This window comes from Anoplophora glabripennis, unplaced genomic scaffold (genome assembly GCF_000390285.2).
Source record: "Anoplophora glabripennis isolate ALB-LARVAE unplaced genomic scaffold, Agla_2.0 scaffold322, whole genome shotgun sequence".
NCBI classification, from domain to species: Eukaryota; Metazoa; Arthropoda; class Insecta; order Coleoptera; family Cerambycidae; genus Anoplophora; species Anoplophora glabripennis.
In genome coordinates, this window is record NW_019416693.1 from 445,152 (window position 1) to 465,960 (window position 20,809).

General features: G+C 33.6%; 1 protein-coding gene across 1 annotated transcript; it reads left to right on the forward strand.

The window, feature by feature from the left end:
- The first annotated feature begins 236 nt into the window (after positions 1-236).
- Positions 237-16,853, forward strand: LOC108910183 (fatty acyl-CoA reductase wat-like). The gene is made up of 6 exons (XM_018714724.1): positions 237-332; positions 4,351-4,721; positions 11,329-11,600; positions 11,788-11,897; positions 16,516-16,778; positions 16,842-16,853. The coding sequence occupies exons 1-6, from the start codon at positions 329-331 to the stop codon at positions 16,851-16,853; spliced, it is 1,032 nt and encodes a 343-aa protein (XP_018570240.1). The 5' UTR covers positions 237-328.
- The last annotated feature ends 3,956 nt before the right edge of the window (positions 16,854-20,809 follow it).

Here is a 20,809-nt window from a genome sequence, read left to right on the forward strand (position 1 = left end):
TGAAGGAAAAAGCTCAGACTCGTTCATATTTTGATTTTATCCTTACGTTAACTACATGTGTCAGAAATTGGAAATTGTCCGTTGTAGATCAGAACGTTCGTCACACTGCTGGCGTAAATACATATCTTTTTTTCATCTTCCTGGTACAATTTCCTTATTCATAAATTCATGTAAATTCCTTTCTAGTAGAATGAAAATAAATATCAATTTATTAATACATCACACACAATGCAAATTTAATCTAATAGGAAATGTACATACCTACATTATAAACAGTCATCATCTGGTGATGAGAAGCCGTTTCGAATAACATAACTAAGTTCTAATCATGGGTAAGTTACACTTTAATTGCATATTTAAAATATTTTTACAACATTTTTTACCTAATGATGACTTACACCAGCAATATCTAGTAAATAGTTAAAATTATTCAATTGAATTGCTGAGTTTTAAAAGGAATTGACTCCAAAGTACCAAAATGTTGGGAAATTACAAAAAGCTAAACTAAAGCTAGATTTGAATTTAGAATAAAATATTATTATGATAGATTGAAAGCAAATATATGTGGGATAATTTTTATATAATGTTTAATTTATTCTTTTATGTTTTTTTAAAAATATATTAAAAAACAGTAGTGGAGTTAGTTCCTTTTAAAACCTAACTGCTATAATTAAAAATAAACTTAAATAATAGTTATTATTACTTTCAGAACAGGTTTATTAATAACAAAATACACTATTATTTCAACTAATTATCTAAATATTATCTTCTTCCAAATTTGTGGGCCATGTAAGACAAGCTTCATAAAAAAGTTTATGCTGTTCATTTCGTTCTGGGATATATTTCAATAACTTCTTGACAGCATCGACTTTATGCTTATTTATAGATACTTTTCCTTCGGGATAAGCACTGGACAAAGTATCAAATACTAAAACATTTTTTTCTGACCTTGATCAAGTGTTTTTCTTATGTATTTTAATACGCTGAAGCGAGTCTGAAGTTTATTACCGTTGTCTCCCATAAATTTTGCAAAAGAACGCAAAAAAATTAGCTGAAAATGGCAAAAAATCATATTTTCCTTCAACCGTCACAAAACTATGTCAATTTTTGACTGTCAGAAGTCTCTAAGGTCGACATTTTCTTTACTGAGAAAGAAAATGGTATCTTAGCAACAAAAGTATTCACTTTTAATCCTAGGAGCTAGGAGAGAGATATTTCGACAGATCCTCCCTGATCATGATCAATTGTTAAATTGACTAATTCATCAGAACGGCATGCGCCTGCAACCCCCAATATTAAAACGACCCATAAAAAAGCTTTTTAAAAAAATTTCTTCTTTTATTTTTAAAGCGTTTACTTTCATCATCAAATATAAATTGTCAGGTGCACGATTACAAAAGCAATCAACTTGTTCCTTTGTAAATACTTGCGATTTTTTCGGTACATATCCCTCATTTTCTCTTGAGAAAAGCACGTAACCTTGAATATTTGCTTATATCAATTCCCTTCTTTATATCCAACGTTGACCACAACATTGAATATTGTGACCAAAGCGTTGATGGCTCCATTTTATTTGCTAAGCTTGAGAAATGCACCATCAATACATTTTCTGAATACAACTTAATGTTATTTTCTTTGCACCAGTCCATAAAACGTTGGTAGACACACTCATAAATTTCTCGAGATTTCTTTTGGAGAAGATTCAAAGAAACTTCTTTCGCACACTTCAGTATCTCCTAAGGTACACCTAAATCTTCATTAGATTCCATTTTTACAGAGTTTTCAGCAAATTGAACCTCGAACAATCACAAATAAACTCAATTAGCAGTATGGCGATTACTGTTTGACAGAATATCCATGACTATTGACCATATCCTACTTACCTACTTTGCTTTATTATCCAAATTTGGTTTGAATAATTTCAAAATAGTATGAAATACAATGATAAAAATAAAATAACCTTCAAAAATGTTTGTTGTAATAATTATGTAATCATTACAATGTAATATTTCATGTTTTATTATTTTGATGCATGACATTGCATTGAACTAACAAGTTTTTTTATATTTGGCTCCACATTACTTGTAGCCACACGTATAATTGCTTCCAAATTTTCATTTGCCAGACGGTTTCGGTTTTTCGTTTTGTTAAGTTTCATCACTGAAAACGTTTGTTCACAAATATACGTCGATCCAAATAAGCTTGCGCATTTCAATGCATTTATTCGCAACTCTTTATAAGCGTTTTTATCAACGCAACGGTAGAAGTTGAGTAAATTACCTTCATTAAATTTGTTTCTTAAATTATCATCATTTTGCATGTCTATTAATTCCAGCTGCATTAATTCCGGCGCATTTTCGGGTGAAATGTTGAAAGGATTGCTGAAAATGTCCAATAGCGGTTTAACTTTTTTGAAGTCTACAAAACGATTTTCAAAAGCTTGTATCAAAATATCAATTTTTTCAACATGAGCGAAATTGACGTCAGTTTTATTGAACTTCTCCATAATTTTTTTGTAGTTCGGAAAATGGCCGTAATTGGCTGAATTGATTTGTGTCCTGAAAAGACTCAATTTGCATTGAAAGGACGAAACATGAGAGTATAGCTGCGAAATCAATTGATCTTTGCCTTGGAGTCGCGTATTTAAGACATTCAAGTGATTTGTGATGTCTACAAGAAACGCTAAGTCACACAGCCAATCAGGGTTGTCGAGTTCGGGGACGTCGTTTTTCTTTTCCGCCAGAAATAGTTGGATTTCTTCAATCAAGTTAAGAAATCGCTGTAGTGTCAACCCACGACTTAGCCACCTTACTTCAGTGTAAAACAGGAGATCACCATATTCGCTTTCAATATCCTCGAGAAATTGTTTGAATTGTCGGTGATTGAGACCTCGTGATTTTATAAAGTTTACGGTAGGTACTACAACTTTCATAACATTTTCAAATCCCAATAATTTTGAACAGAGGGCCTCTTGATGTATAATACAATGAAACTGCATTAATTCCTTGGTATTTATGTTTTTAGTTTGTAAATATGTTTTTAACAGAGTTACTATCCCAGATGTACTTCCAACCATTGAAGGTGCTCCGTCAGTTGTAATTCCAGATATTTTCGTTAAATCCAAATCCATTATAGAACATTTTTCTAGAAGAGCTTTGAGCATGTCACTTCCCCTGGTTTGACTTGTCAAAGAACTCATACCAATCAGTTCTTCACTCACTTCAAAATTTTGCGTTACACCTCGTAAAAATATTAATAGTTGAGCAGTTGAACTTATATCTGTAGATTCGTCGAGCGCTATAGAAAAATACTCAAAACTTCTCGATTTCGTAGCTAATTGCTCTTCTATATTATCTGCTAATGCGGTAATTCTTCTTTGAACAGTCATCCGATTTAACTGAATTTTTTCAAACTTCTTTACATTTTCCGGACAAATTTTTTTTGCGGCGATATCCAAACATTGCTTAACAAACTCACCATCTTTAAAAGGCCGACAAGTTTTCGCTATTATTCGAGATATTTCAAAGCTAACTTCAGTGGCTGTTTCAGCATCTTGAATTGGTTTTGTAAACATAGATTGCTGGCCTATTAGTTCCCGTTGTAAAGTGGAAATTCTTTGCGTTCGATTTTCGCCAGTTAATTTGGTAAAAGTTGGATGCTGGGTTTCATAGTGCCTTTTCACATTATATTCCTTCGGAATAGAAACACTACTCTTGCATATTAAACAGACAATTTTGTTATGCGATGAAATAAAAAAGTATTTTTCGGTCCAAATATCATGAAACTGTCGATTTTCATCTTCAACCTTACGACTACGTTTCTTACTGGGGCCTGGTTTATCCATATCAAAATTAATATTATATGTTACAGTCGGTAAAAGCCAAGTTCGAACGACGAAATATTTACTCGTCACAGATTACAGTCCTCAAACAGTATAACGTTCGCTTATCCGTAGTCAAAACTTAACTGCCCCGGTCCCGGTAGCCGGCAATGCGTCGTATTTATACGAGTTACCAAACATCGAAAACCATCCATTTTGTTCGGGGATTGACGTGTTACGCGAATCTGTAATCTAGTTGATGCGACAGATTTCTAGTCTCGTAATAATATGCTTGGACCGGAACGCGGCAAGTAGAATACTTTTAAAATTCGTTGGCGGGCCGCATAAACATCGACAGCGGGCCGCATGCGGCACGCGAGCCGCGGTATGTGCATCCCTGCTCTAGGTAATGTGTCTGCTATCTTTAAATTTCCCAGTTGTTCAATCATATTTAGGTTTAAACATAATAGATAATCTAGGAACTACACTTTCTGGGAGTAAAGCTGTTACTTTCTTCCCTGGTTTTCCAGAGTCTATCATTATCCAAAAACTCCATCACGTAGACGACAGGATAGACATCGACGAATCGAACCTAACGCCGATCCAAGAGTTCTACAAGGACGCCAAGGTCTTTGTGACGGGTTTTACTGGGTTCATCGGGCAAATCCTCGTTGAAAAACTCCTAAGGTCATGCCCTGTGTCCACTATTTACGTCCTCATGAGACAGAAGAAGGGGAAAGATATAGACGTGAGGTTGCAGGAAATATTCGACGATCACGTGTTTAGCAGGATGAAGAAGGCTTGCCCAGGTTTCCGACAGAAAGTTGTGGCGATGGAGGGTGACTGCAACCTTCCGGATCTAGGGCTTAGCGACGAGGACAAGAAGGTGCTGATAGATGGGGTAAGTTTATGCTTCTCTTACGTTACTTTTAAGGGAGGCAAGGGGGCAGTCAAATAAAGTGTTATAGACGTAAAATTGTTTTGTTCAGAGGTCCGAGGGTAAATCGTACAATCCAGGTCCGTACTTTGTTTTCACATAACGTGACGTGTACAGGGTTATTTATATAACATTTTACCCCCTTTACTTTTTTATTTTTTGAGTTTTTTAGGGAATCTTTCTATGAGTTTAATGAGTTTATGAAAATTGAAATTATAACGGGTCTTCCAAACTTATGTTTTTTTCAATGGAACATCCGGTATTTTCCTGCATTTTTGAAAGCACCATAAAAAATAGGTGAACTTTATTAAAGGTTGTGCATACCTAGGACTTATTGTTTGTGAGATATTTCAATTTTAGAGAAAATGCAGGTTTAGCGTAGAAATTTAATATTAGCAATAAAAAAATTATTTTAAGGAAGCAGCTTTGGAGAGCGCATTTTAAATCCTTGAAGTTATAAATTATTATGTTTGTCGTCACTTAGTATTATAAAGGGTGTTCAAAAAACCCCTGGATAATCCTCTCAACTTTAAACAAAAATAACTTGGCTACTTTAAAAGGGACAGTATATTTTTACTTTGGGAGTTAGGGAATTAAAAACTCTTTCAAACTGTGTATAGGTTCCCTATATCTATCTCTAACGGTTTTGGAGATATTTGAGCCTTTAGTTTTTTATCTCGAATTTTTTTGTAAGATGTATCCACGTGTCTTCATCGAGGACTTTATTGAATTGGTTTAGGTTCTTCTCGATGACGTCTCTTTAAATATAAGGAGAAAACTGAGGATGCAATTATATGGCGCACCTGCAAATATTTCATATTCAGTGAGAAATTATTTAAATCGAAAATTTAGTAATAAATGGATAAGTAGGAATGTGCATGTCAGTGGCCACGTAGGTGTGCAGACCTCACCGTAATGGACTTCTCTGTTTCGGGCCATATAAAAAATCTTGTACAAAGTGTACCATCTACTTCTTACGAGGATATAAAGGGAAGGATTAGAGATGCATTTGCCACAATTCTAAGGAATGTGAGAATATCATTTGAAGATAGAATAAGATGTATTCAAGAGAATGGTTATCAATTCGATCATCAATTAAAATTTTTCTTTGTTTTTTAAGTAAAATTAGCTTTAATAAGTATTTTTTATGTTGTTCTTAATTTAATTCAGTTACGTACAACAAACATATTTATACAAAATTAATAACTTTTTATAATTATTCTGCTTATAAAAAATATTTTTTATTAGAAAACTTTCTTGAATATTGTCATGATATTACAAATTCAATAAAGACCTCGATAAAGACATGTGAATACATCTTACAAATTCGATAAAAAACGAAACGGCACAAATATCTCCAATACCGTTAGAGATAGATGTAGGGAACCTATACACAGTTTCAAAGAGTTTTAAATTTCCTAACTCCCAAAGTAAAAATATACTGGGTATCCCATCTAAAACAACCAAGTTATTGCTGTTTAAAGTTGAAAAAAGTGTCCAGCAGTTTTTTGAACACCCTGTACAATACTAAGTGACGAAAAATATAATAATTAAAATTATTTTTTATTGCCAATATTAAATTTCTACGCTAAGCCTTCATTTTCACTAAAATTAAATATCTCACAAACAATAAATCCTAGGTATGCAGAACCTTTAATAAACTTCACCTATTTTTTTACGGTGTTTTCAAAAATACAGTAAAATGCAGGGTGTTCCATTTAAAAATACATAACTTTGATATGGTACGCTTTTCCTAGACACCCTGTATATTTCAGTATTTTTAAAATGTAGCCGTAGTCCAACCTACACATACCCGCCTAAACACGTTTCTAAAAAAAGAAGCAGAGATTCTAATAATCGAATAATATAAAGGGTGTTCCATTAAAAAAATTAAAAAGTTAAAAATGTTATATGAAAAAAATATACTTTTTTTGTGTTTCTTGTAAAAATATGTTAGTTTATCATGCCCCCTCAAAAAATCAGTCCAGAAAAAATTTTTTAGAGGTCACTCAAGATTTTTAAAAAATTTCCAAAATCGTCAAAAATTGATTTTTTTTAAACTTTTTTCTCGTTATTTTATCATTTTCTAGGTTGAAAAAAATCTCTATTCTGAAAATTTCAAATCGATATTTTAATTTCTAAAGGTCACTCATAATTATTTTAACTTTCAAAGTAGTGTACCTAAAATGTTTTCGAGCGACCTCTAGAAATAAATATTAACGAATTAATATTTTTTTTATTGAATTTGATGAAAAGAATAGAAATAAATCACGAGACACTTAAAAAATTTCTCGAAGCAAAATTTACTACCGCACTGCGAGTATCAAAAATTTATAATTTTTTAATTTTTTAAAATTTAAGTGGCTCGTGATTTATTTCTATTCTTTTGGTCATCGAATTCAATAAAAAAAAATTATTATTTCGTTGATATTTATTTTTAGGTCGCTCGATAATCTTTTAGATACACTACTTTGAATGTTAAAATAATTATGAGTGACCTTTTGAAATAAAAATATCGATTTGAAATTTTCAGAATCGAGATTTTTTTTAACCTAGAAAATAATAAAATAACGAGAAAAAAAAATAATTTTTGACGATTTTGGAAATTTTTAAAAATCTTGAGCGATCTCTAAAAAAATTTTTTATGAGCAGATTTTTTGAGGTGGCTCTTAAAACATAATAAACTAACATATTTTCTCAAGAGACACGGAAAAAAATATTCGTTTTTTTTTTTTGGGCCACCCTACTGCACATATTTGTAAAAGATTAATTATGTACTCTACAATGACATGTAAGTAAAGAAACTGACATTTTTAACAAGATCAAAATGCAACAGTTGAATAAAAACCATCTACGATTGGTGGCAGAACAAGGAGTTATTGCCGAGATGTTAGGAAGGTCTAATGCACAGACCACCTAGACTGGCCGTATCTAATTTCAATGCACGTTGCACGGGTACCAGTGAATGCAAAATCCAGGGAAGTGGAGTGTGGAAGGCAATCTGATCGCGCGCATCTTTAAGCAGATCCAGATTAAGTAATATTTCTATTACATATTAAACATTATATTGCATCTTATGACAAATATTCAATTTTAAGTTTGTAATTCAGTAAATAGTATATTTTAGTGTCATATTAAATAAAACTACAAAATAATTTAAATATATTTATTGTCCACTAAATAATATTAATTTATTTAATATTTGCCTTTTCGTAGATTTTACCGAATTAAATAATTTGACTTCAGGATTTATTCGTACATCGATATACTCTTCACATTCAGCACTTACAAGTTCTAATACAATTGTTAGGCAAATTATCAAATTGATGTTCATGCAAATTTTCAAATATGTTCACATTCAGAAAGTTTTTAATACATGATAAACAATTTTATTTTTCTGTAGCCTGGGTGTTCTGCTTTCATAATTATTAAAAATTTTTATTAATTTTTCTGTTTCTTGACATATTACTACGACATCTCGAGATGGATACGTCAAACAACCACGATCTTTAATAAAAATTAATTGACTACGAATAATGTGTATTTGACATTAAACTATTTACACAGTCTTCACATTTTATTGGCTTTATTAAAGAATTTGTTATTACGAAACCGCCAATATATACTATAATGTACTTGCAGTGTCCAGTCCTGTTATTTTAATAGCCTTCACCCATCTTCGTTTTATGTCAACATTCCTTGGAGATCTGTAAAAATTTAAATATTAGGTTTGAAAAACAAAAGCGTACTTAATTATTTTTTTTTTTGTCACAAAACTCTCTGACTTTTCTAATCATATTTTGCCAACTCTCCTTTTCCAGGGTGCTGAATATGAATCTGAAATTAGTTTTGTTTGCGATTTTTTCAATTGAAACAAAATATTTACCTAATTAATTTTCAGCTATCTCGAAATGACGGGAATTAGTAAAATTTCATAACAATTTGAGACACATAAAGCAAATAATTACTAAAAATATTTTACAGTAATTCAATCATTATGTTATAATAACAATATCACGTTAATCACTACACTATATGGGAGAACAAAATTTAAGAGCTAACCCTGGAAACTTTTGACGTCAACCGAAAAATAGCGTACATATTTACCTTTTATATATTCCTTTTTTTTTACTTACCTAAAGAAGGAAACTTTTCGCCTCTCTTGACCAACTCGATCACTTCTATTTATACGTTTTACAATACACTTAACCATGATAATACGTCTATTTATCGAAATCACAGCGATGCGTATACGTCAAATGCTAGGACACAACTGAGCGCTGGGCTCCAAATCAGGCTCCTAAGTGTTTTCACGTTTTCAATTCGCTCTATAAGCCAGTCTAGGTGGTCTGTGGTCTAATGTATTTTAATGAGTCTCTTCTCTTGTAATTTTAATTGCCTATATTCCGCGGTCGAAATTATAGAGAGTGATTCATCCGTAGGCGTGTATACGTAAAAGGCAACAAGATGTAGAAAATATGGAAAAAATGTAATAAAACATAACATCTATTATTTTTAGAGGTTTTATCGAGAAAACTTATAATATTTTAGTAACATTTAGTTTTTAAATTTTAAGTGTTTTCTATAAAACGATGCCCTATTGGGCATCGATAACCCACCACCACCTGGCTTACGCCGCCGCAAAATATTGTAATGTTTACTATTAATATATCTATTTAAGTAGGTACTTACATATTTTATAATAATTATCTCACGAATATTATCACTGTCACACTTTCACTTCACTGCCACATAATCACTTCACTATTAATATATTTAAATACTTACATATCACATTATTCACATTATATATTTCACATATCATTGTTGCTATCACTATCACTAGAATCATCTTCACCCAAATGAATAATGACTGGTTCTATGAACACTTCTACCGTTGTATCAAGATCCCACATACGTTGTTCCTCTTTCTGTGCATGTCCAATACACTTACACCATGTTTAAGCAGTGACGTGATTAATAGCATCCTGTAATAATAATTTCACGTCGTTTATTTTAAAGGTGGTGTTTTTTCGTGCGATTTCATTCTTTATTTGTGCCCAAACCAACTCAATTGGGTTTAATTCACAGTGGTATGGCGGTAAACGGAGTACACGAATTCCTCGATCTTTGGCCATCTCATCCACTACATACTTAATGTATTGACCTTTTTCTCTTTGGGCAATTTTTAATAATTGTACTTGTAACCAGTCCATAATATTTTCTTTTCTCCATGCTGATGTCGGTAACATTTCAACCCTTCTACTATGATAAGGTGCGTTATCCATCACAACAACTGCTCCTGGCTCCAGATATGATAAAACATATTCAAACCATTTTTCAAACACGTCGCTGTTCATATCTTCATGATAATCTCCCGTTTTTCGTGACTCAAATACATGCAAACCATTTTCTAAATATCCCGTATCGCTTCCAATATGTGTTATAATCAATCTTCGTCCTTTTCCAGAAGGTGCTTTTAATCCTAGAAAATCCATCTAAAAATGCTTGTCTCTTACTCTTAACATTACCATCCTGCCAAACTTTTGATACAGTATGACCTTCGTTTACCCATGTTTCATCCATGTAATATATCTTCTTACCAGATGCACGAAGTTCTCTTATTTTTTCTAATCTTCGCCATACCACAATTTCGTCTTTTTCAACGAGCATACTATTCCGATTCCGTTTCAAATATCGAAAATTCATGTCACGCATTATTCTTCTAAGAACCTTATCAGAGAAATTAGGAATATCCTCATCTTCAGCTACTGCAGCTTGAATTCTCTTTATCGTTGGTATTTCATTTCTAAACAACAATCCATGAATTTTCCTACGTATGGAGTATTTCACGTCAACGTCGACTTCTATTTTCTTCCTCCCTCGTGTTTCCACTTTTTTCTCCTTTGGATTCACTTCTACACTATTTTTTATGGCACGATAAACAGTAGCAACGGATACTTTTGTCAACGAACTACACATATCAACAGCTTCACTTACACTTGTATTAGAATTTCGCGACCGAATTCCTTTATACACGTTTTTTACCATTATTAATTCCGCATCGCATAGGTTAGGGCGTTTATGAGCAACAGACCGTTTGCTACAACCGGCACTTTGATCCATTTTAATTATTCTTCCTACGTTTTAAAACCACCCGATTGTATTTTTTTAATTTATAAATTTACTACAGTCACGGAATATGCAAACCCTCGCGCGCGCTTATCGTTTGACGTTTCTAACTACGGCTAACTCGAATTCTACGTACGTCCGTTTACACCCACTAAAAAGAGCATTTCCCTATCTGTAATAAGTGCGATAGACATAGATAGGAAATAAATTGCGTTCAGTGTAACTCAGTCTATGACTGTTATAGATCCTATCGATGTGCAAAGAGAGCGGTACATCATTTAACATAAGCAAATAATATTGAACCGTTATAAAAATCATTTTAAGTTTTGTACACTTTACGGTAATAGTGTTTCTATATTATGTATGAATCACTCTCTATAATTTCGACCGCGGAGTATAGATATTATATTGCTACATCTAATGATCGTATTTAACACAGGTGAGCATCGTCTTTCATATAGCGGCGACAGTTCGTTTCGAGGAAAAATTGAAAACAGCCGTGATTGCCAACATCAGGGCGACCAGAGACCTGACATTGCTTGCGCGACAGATGTCACACCTGAAGTCGTTCGTTTATGTGTCCACAGCTTATGCAAACTGCTTCCAGGATGTGATAGAGGAAAGGATCTGCCCAGCCAACATCGACTATCACAAGCTGATAGTTATGAGCGAGACTATCGAGGGCTTCCTACTAGAAAAGTTGTCATCAGAGTACGTAATAGGAATACTGTAATAATTAGAACTCATTTTCTTATTGCCTATTAGCAGAGGCGCCGATACAAAAAAAAATTGTGACGCCCTGAATACGGGGCTGTCCCAAAAATTAGGTTGATAAAATCAATTTAATATTATAATCAATATTAAAAAATACATTCAACTTTTAATGTTTAATTTTCAGTTTCAGAGGAAAACATGCTAACACGTATACTTATACGAAACAGATAGCGGAAAATGTCGTAAAGACAGAAATGCAAGGATTGCCTGCTGTAGTCTACAGACCTGCCATTGGTAAGAATGTAAAAATTGCCGAATGAAGGAAAAATGCTTTTTACAGGGTGTTCCAATTAAAACTTCCCACCTCGAATATCGGAATGAAAAAAAAAACAAAAAAACCTGAGACACGTCGATTTTCATTTCAAGGAGGACACGTGATGGCGTAAGTTTTGACGTATTGGAAGTTACCCCTTAAGCAGAGGCGTGCTGTATACATTTTTGGACTATAAGTGTCCCCATAGAAAAAAGTCCAAGGGTATTAGATCTGGCGATCTGGGAAACCACTCAATTGAACCTCTGCGTCCTATCACAGACAATATAGCTTATCGCCACAGACCGTGCTTTAAATGCTGGAAATTGGCAACCTAAAATGGATGCAGGGTCTTCTTATAATCATTATTATGTTAAAAACGACGAAAAATTAAAAAATATTAATATATACAGGGCGTCCCGTTCATATTTTAAAAAAAACTTGTGTACAAGTTCCTCATGGAAAAATAATAGGGGTAGTTCATGTAAAGTTTTTTTCGTAGACGCTATGTTTTCGAGATACAGTGTGTTGAAGTTGTTACTTTCCAAATGGTTTTCCTTAAATCCAAGGTAATCCAATCTTTAAATCGGCTAAAGATAAAAATGTCAAAATTTCTACACGAGTAAACATCAACTGTGCGTTAATAATAATAATAATATGCTGTATTTCTCCTGAGACATAATACAATGCATGGAAAACGGCAAGTAAATACAATAAAATTCACAATCAGAATTTATACAAATATTTAACAAATAAATAACAATGACACAATCATTTACTACAAAGTCAATTTGCTCAATACAAGATAACAAACAACAATCAAAGAAAACTACACTCAAAAAATTCACGCACCGTGTAGAACGATTTTGTCAAAAGTAACAATCTACACGACTTTTTGAAGGACGGGATGATCTGAATATTTCTTATATTAACTGGAAGGTTATATATTTTAGGTGCCATAATAAAAGGACCATTAGCTGACTGCCAATCTGTGTCTAGGTACCACGACAGCATGCCTATCTCTGAGGTCAAATGTCTATCAGCGAACTGCGTAAATTCAGACATGTGAACCCTGACGTACATCGCGCACTCTAAAATATACATTGAGACTGCGGTCAAGATTCCCAAGTCTTTAAATAATTGGCGACAAGAATGACGCCTTGTTTTAAACAGCATAGTTCGAATGATTCGTTTTTGCGCAATCATTAAATTGTCAATACCCGAACCATTACCCCAACAGAGGATACAATAGCTTAGGATAGGGTAAACCTGTCCGTAGTAATATAACTTCAGTATGTCAAGACTCACAAACTCCCTCAGCGTCCACATGACAAAGTTATGTTTGGATAGCCCCTTACACAAGTTCACCATGTGAGCCTGCCAGTTTAGACATCTGTCAAATGTGACTCCCAGAGACTTCACACAATCATTATCCCTAAGAGATCTTCCATTTAAGGCAACATATAAACTATTATTAGGGTCATGAATTGAAAAAGAAATCATTACAGTTTTCGCGCAGTTTAGANATAATAATATGCTTTATTTCTCCTGAGACATAATACAATGCATGGAAAACGTCAAGTAAATACAATAAAATTCACAATAAGAATTTATACAAATATATAACAAATAAATAACAATGACACAATCATTTACTACAAAGTCAATTTGCTCAATGCAAGATAACAAACAACAATCAAAGAAAACTACACTCAAAAAATTCACGCACCGTGTAGAACGATTTTGTCAAAAGTAACACTCTACACGACTTTTTGAAGGACGGGATGATCTGAATATTTCTTATATTAACTGGAAGGTTATATATTTTAGGTGCCATAATAAAAGGACCATTAGCTGACTTTGCCAATCTGTGTCTAGGTACCACGACAGCATGCCTATCTCTGAGGTCAAATGTCTATCAGCGAACTGCGTAAATTCAGACATGTGAACCCTGACGTACATCGCGCACTCTAAAATATACATTGAGACTGCGGTCAAGACTCCCAAGTCTTTAAATAATTGGCGACAAGAATGACGCCTTGTTTTAAACAGCATAGTTCGAATGATTCGTTTTTGCGCAATCATTAAATTGTCAATACCCGAACCATTACCCCATCAGAAGATACAATAGCTTAGGATAGGGTAAACCTGTCCGTAGTAATATAACTTCAGTATGTCAAGACTCACAAACTCCCTCAGCTTCCACATGACAAAGTTATGTTTGGATAGCCCCTTACATAAGTTCACTATGTAAGCCTGCCAGTTAAGACACCTGTCAAATGTGACTCCCAGAGACTTCGCACAATCATTACCCCTAAGAGATCTCCCATTTAAGGCAGCATATAAACTATTATTAGGGTCATGAATTGAAAAAGAAATCATTACAGTTTTCGCGCAGTTTAGTGGCAGTCCATTTGCCACACAATATCTTTTCATTACATCAATACAATTCCCACCCTCACGAGCCAACTGATCATCGCTGTTTGCCCGAAAACCCGCTGTGGAATCATCTGCATAGAGAGAAGCCTGATTTGGATAAAAACAGTTGCCAAGATCGTTCATAAAAATGATAAACAAAATAGGTCCCAAAATGCTACCCTGAGGAACACCCAAGGGAACCACTCTGTTGCTCGATGTAGAATGGCCAACAGGACCCTTGACGATAACTTTCTGCTGTCGATTTGACAAATAAGATCTCAACCACTCAAGGGGAGTACCCCTGACCCCACAATGTTCAAGCTTTATAGGAAGTAAGTCATGGTTTACTTACGGTATCAAAAGCCCCCGTTAAATCAAAATAGAAACAAGCCGATCTCTGCTTGGACTCAAAACTTTCCAAAATCTGTTCATAAATTGTCAATAAAGCATCCAACGTTGAGTAACCAGCTCTGAAACCAAACTGGAAATTACTAATCAACTTGTGCTCACTCAAGAAAAACTTTCTGCAAAAGCCTTCTCATATATCTTTGCAAACACCGACACCAAAGAGATACCTCTATAATTCGAAATCTTATCACTTTCCCCCTTTTTACAAATAGGGACGATCAAACTCTGTTTTAAAATAGGTGGAAATGAACCCTGTTCAAAATAGCTATTTACAAGTTTAGTAAGAGGTTCCTTTACGTCATGAACTTAAGGATAGAACAAGGAATACCATCAAAACCCCCTGAATCCTTGATAGAAACACTATTTATCACCTCGACCATTTCCTCGTGAGAAAGTGGTAACAGAGTAAAAGATTCAGCCACCTTGTCTGAGATGAAAAAAGATAATTGTTATGATTTACATCCGNTATAATTCGAAATCTTATCACTTTCCCCCTTTTTACAAATAGGGACGATCAAACTCTGTTTTAAAATAGGTGGAAATGAACCCTGTTCAAAATAGCTATTTACAAGTTTAGTAAGAGGTTCCTTTACGTCATGAACTTAAGGATAGAACAAGGAATACCATCAAAACCCCCTGAATCCTTGATAGAAACACTATTTATCACCTCGACCATTTCCTCGTGAGAAAGTGGTAACAGAGTAAAAGATTCAGCCACCTTGTCTGAGATGAAAAAAGATAATTGTTATGATTTACATCCGAGTTACGGCTTTCACGAACAGAGTCTAGAAAAAATGAATTAAAAGCTTCCGCAGATTGCGCAAAAGGCACAGGATCATCTACAAAAAAGATAGGGACACTAGAGCGGTTATTTACATTTACATTATCCTTTATCACATTCCAAGCAGCCTTTGATTTATTCTGCGCTAACGCAGTTGATTCCCTATAGTAACTTCTTTTTACCTCTCAAATAGTTTTTTTTTGAGATTTACTTAATTGTTTGTACAGATCCATATTTCTGTCTGTAGGGCAAAATAAGTACCTTTCAACAAACGGCACTGTTCCCGAATCAGAGGGGGTTATCCAAGGTTTAGTTTCGGGTCCATTACCCCTCCCAATAATACGAAACGATTCCAAGGGGAAAGACAAATCAACTATCTCCAAAAAACGGGAAAAAAACTTATCAAATTTATCATTGCTATCAAGCACGTTATCTATCAGAGCATTCCATCCCACATTAGCAGTGTGAAATTTAAAAATCTGAATATTGAAATCGTTCGTAAAATCACGTCGTTCATAAAAACGAGTTTTATCAGTAATCGAGCTGTTACAGTTAAATTCAACCAGCTGCATAGAATGATCAGAAAAAAAGGGGAAAACAACCCAGCCCTTACAATAGGTACACTGACTCTCACAAAAACATTAACGTTAAGAATAATGTGCAAACGGCTTGTTTCCGAAAAGCAGTGTCGCCGATGCAGGTGATTGGAGGGATACAATCGAAAAAAAATTATGTTAAAAGTCAAAATTTATTACATTTCTAAACGGTTCTGTAAACTCTAAAGGATAGCACAAAAAAGGTATACTTGTCGAAATTCGGTAGCATGTACCATTTTCGAGAAAAATGAAGTTGCGTGGAAGGAAATGGGGGACAAACTGAAAGTGGTGCATTTTCACCCCTATCTCCAATTTCCTCCCTCTCATTTAATAGCACTAAGCGCAAAAACCGTGCATATATCCCCATCTGCTTTAGTGTCTAATAATTTTTTTTGTCAGTGTTGTCCACATTCAAGGAACCAATCAGGGGATGGTGCAACAATCTATATGGCGCCACAGGGATCTTTTACGCAGCCAGTTTAGGTATACTAAGGGTTGTACGTTGCGACCAGGACAAGTACGCCAACATCATACCCGCTGACATGTGCGTCAATGGGATGATAGCTTCCGCCTGGGATGGAAAGAAGAGATTCCAGGAAGCCAAGGACGAAAATGGAATATTTGAACTGCCTGTGTACAATTATGAGAGTATAAACGATCAGGTATGTTAGTCCTTTAAATCGAAATTTTGGTCAACTTGCCTGAATTTTTGATATGATTTATAGTCTAGTTGGTAGAAGTTCGGCGTGTGTCAAACCTTGATAACCCGGAAATAACTACTTTAAATGATGAGTACAATAACTGGCTAATGTGCTGACAAAGTATTTTATCAGGAAAAAAAGTTATTAATAATTTAATCGTGAAAAAAATTTTTTTTAGTAGTTTTCTTTAAATAACTCAGCGGGATGATTTTGTTCGTAATAATAATAGCTACAAAATGGCTGTGGTCCGATTACGAAATTTGCAATAACAAATCCGTGAGATTGAAAAAACGGTATAAAACGCCAATTTTTTTAAGTTGCTGTAAAAATGTCGATTATAAACAAAAAGTGATAAAACTTTCAAAAACTATAGTTCAATATATATACAATAATGACGCTAAAGCCGAAAATCAGGAGAGCAAAACTTNTGTTATTATTATTATTATTATTATTGTTGTTGTTGTCATAAATACGGTTGGCTGGTAATAGTACCTACCATCCATCTCTTTTGACCCATTTTTCATGCCGCTAGTGGTTTGGTAGTTTACTACTGGACCGTACTACGAGCTAGAATAAGTTAGAGTTTCCCTGTGTCTTTTCACTAAATAGGTACAGGGATGGATATGTATGGAGATTCATCTTTGTGTCAGCATACTCCACATTTTGCACTAGTGATAAGTCCAATTATATCCACAGCTTGTTAGAAATCCAAAGATCTTTTTTATTCCAGTTAACAATAACATTTTTAGGTTTTTCTAAACATTGCTTTACAATATTTCTGTATTATATTACTCTGTTACCACATTAGTACAGTTTGATGTCTATTTTGAAATAATTACACTGCACGCATAGAAATATTGGAGAAAGTTTTTATGACTGATTTTATTTTAAAAATCGTTTAAATTCTTACTGCTTTCATACTACTTAAATGTTTTAATGAAGCGGGTGAAAATAAAAATGTGATATCCGCAGCGCGAGTTACATATTGTATATAGAAAAATATATAGACATATAGACATTTCTATGAAAATTGTTATACCTAATATATTATTTTGATGGGATTTTCTAATCTGCAAACTTCCTTTAATCCCAGGCTCAAATACAATCTACTGAATGATAATACACCGTCCCTTCTGCCGCACAAGTATTTAGCTTTTTTTATCAGAATAATTATTATTAGATTATAAACGACTTCAAATTGACATCATGCAGTACAGTAGATGAATGAAATGAATGGTAGATGAAAGGAAAGAAATAGCTGGAATTTTATCTTTTCTCCAAATAGTTTTGGTTTTGATCAACAAAAAAAATCGGCAAAGTTTCTACATGAATCGAGTTATGCGTTATAATATTCTAAAACTCTTATAATTAAAAAAGTATTATTGAAAAAAGTAATAAAGATTATTCATTTCAGCTTTTTCTGGTGGTAATGAGAAATATTATCTACTAAAATTTCTTTCACTTAGTAAAAACCCTTTTAAAATCCACCCTTAAAATACAGGATTAGGCAGAATGAAATATCCATTTTCAAATATAGTTTGTTTCATAATACACGTGCTACAAATTCAAATCAAGTCACCATGCTTTTGCGATAAAAGTTGAAGGCAGTTGTCAAAGCGATTTTCGAGAAATGCCAGTTTAGTTGTGAATATCATCGATTTGACAGATGGAATGTAGAGAGAGAGGTTAAGGGGCAAAGATGTAAAGTGAGATGAAGCTAGTATCGCGTCATGTGACTTAGGGCATGTGCAGGCTTATCACGGACGATTTGTAACACTTAATACCACGTAATGGATATACGTGGTATTAAGTGTGATTGCGTATTTTACATATAGATTCGACAGTAGTTTTTTTAATTGAAGTGTTACTATCAACAAAAGTCAATTTCCTAATAAGAAAAAGAGTTTCTTTAAATCAAGGTGCGCGATTTTATTCTAGGTCACGTTACTAGAGCAAATCGCTGCCTGCCGGTTGTACAGTTCATGTTAAAACAGCTACAATCCACAAAAAGTCTGATTTGGCTCCATCCATAGTATACTGTCAAATCCATGGTGAATATATAGAGCGGTAGTCAAATTTATTTTAAGAATAACAGTTCTATTATTGTAACCATCCAGTGTTTATTAAGTCGTTACTTTCATTTAAATCTACGACATCCAGTTCCGACTCCAATAAGAATTAGAAAGTGGGTAAACAAGATTCGCAGTAGCCTACTGCTTCTTGTGCCAGAGATAACTAAAAGGAAGATCTTGAAAAGGTGAGAGGATAAATCGGGTTGTGTTATGAAGTCCTAGCATTAGCATTCAATATTTCAAATCAAAGTTATCGTCACATTCAGAAAGACTTACAAAATTCAAATCGTACAAAAAGTGCCACAAGATTTTCGAACACGCTTTTACTTTTGCGAGCATTTTGAATTGTTACATGCTGAAAACCCGGATATCGTTGATTGCTTGCTGATGTTAGATGAAGCTCAATTTCATCTCTCAGGATATGTTAATAAACAGAACTTTCGTTATTGGGTTACGGACAATCCTCTTAACGTAAAAGCTTCTGTGTGATGCACAGTATCAGTTTTACGAATTTTTTACCGTTCTCCTTTGAGGAAAATTACTTGCCTGTTACTGTTACATCACAACCTTATCGGCAGGTATTGCATAACTTTGAACAACAACTTCGTAATATTGATGTAGATATTCGACTACTATGGTTTCAAAAAGACGGGGCCATTTCCTACACTGTCATGGCAATTCTGCGAAGAATGTTTTCAGGTAGCGTCATTTTCTTTGGGTATCTCAACTGGCGGAAACGGTCGCCAGGTATCACTGCTTGTGATTTCCTTTTATGGGGCTACCTAAAGTAAAAAGTGTTTTCTGCTCAACCGCAAACTTCGAATGGACTGAAAAATAATATTCGGATGGAGATCAAAACAATCCCAATTCAACTGTTGGCAGGGCTGATGCAAAACTTTAATATTAGACTTCAAGAGTGCCAAAAACGTGGAGAGGTTCACTTAAATGATGGGATTTAAAAAAAATAAAATTTCCGTGTTTTCTCAAGAACGTTTTGTTTGTCGATTTTTGAATAAAAATTTAGTCACTAATTAAAGTAACCAAATTTAAAATGTATAATTCATTCTGCTTAGCCCTTTGTATGTATCTATGTACATGTTTATGGAAAACCTATATAATGTTTCGTTTAAAAATTTAATACTGACTGAACCATTATTTTGTAATTATTATGTTTGAAGAAATTACTCCACAGATGTAATGAACTGGTCAAGGCCTACTTTAATTTCTAGACTTCATTATAATGTTCCACCTATGTAATCTTATAATCTACGCAGCAGTAATGCGTGAAAGTTTGACTTTGATAATTTATACGTACCGTAAAGTTCACATACCTTGTTTGTTATGAATGGAGAGTAATTTCATTTTCACAATAAGAATTTTAATTCGTTAAGCAAGTAAGTTTTTCATGCAACTTTCGATTACATTACTGGACAAGGAATCAACGTAAAAGAAGATACGTTAAGACGAAACAAAAATATTTAGTTCTTCCTTGTAAGAATTTCATTTCTTTAGAATGGTGAATTCGATGAATTTTTTATTCAGAATGCAATAATGAACAGCGTGAATCGTTGGTAATGATGAACGAATTTAATAATGATGATGATGATTTATTTATTAATTTTGTACATTGTAAGTAATTGCAAACTTTTTAATGGATTATTTGGTGTTGGTTATCAATATTCATAGCAGGGCACATAACTAAAAATTATTTTATTTGATTTTATTTACCAAATTGTTGTTTGGATTTTTTTAGATCAAAATGTCATAATGAACTACTTGTTCTAGAGATTCCAGTGAATTTAATCGATTTGAAATTGGGGGAGTACATTTACTTGAATTTAAATTTGAAAGAATATTTTGGAAATGGTTCATTTTTGAATAAAATGAAACATTTTTTTTGTACATTGTAACATTTAAGGA

Coding starts and splice junctions, on each gene's coding strand:
- LOC108910183 (XM_018714724.1), top strand. Junction 11,601..11,787: donor CTAGAAAAGTTGTCATCAGA/GTACGTAATAGG, acceptor TTTAATTTTCAG/TTTCAGAGGAAAACATGCTA. Junction 11,898..16,515: donor AGTCTACAGACCTGCCATTG/GTAAGAATGTAA, acceptor TTTTTTTGTCAG/TGTTGTCCACATTCAAGGAA.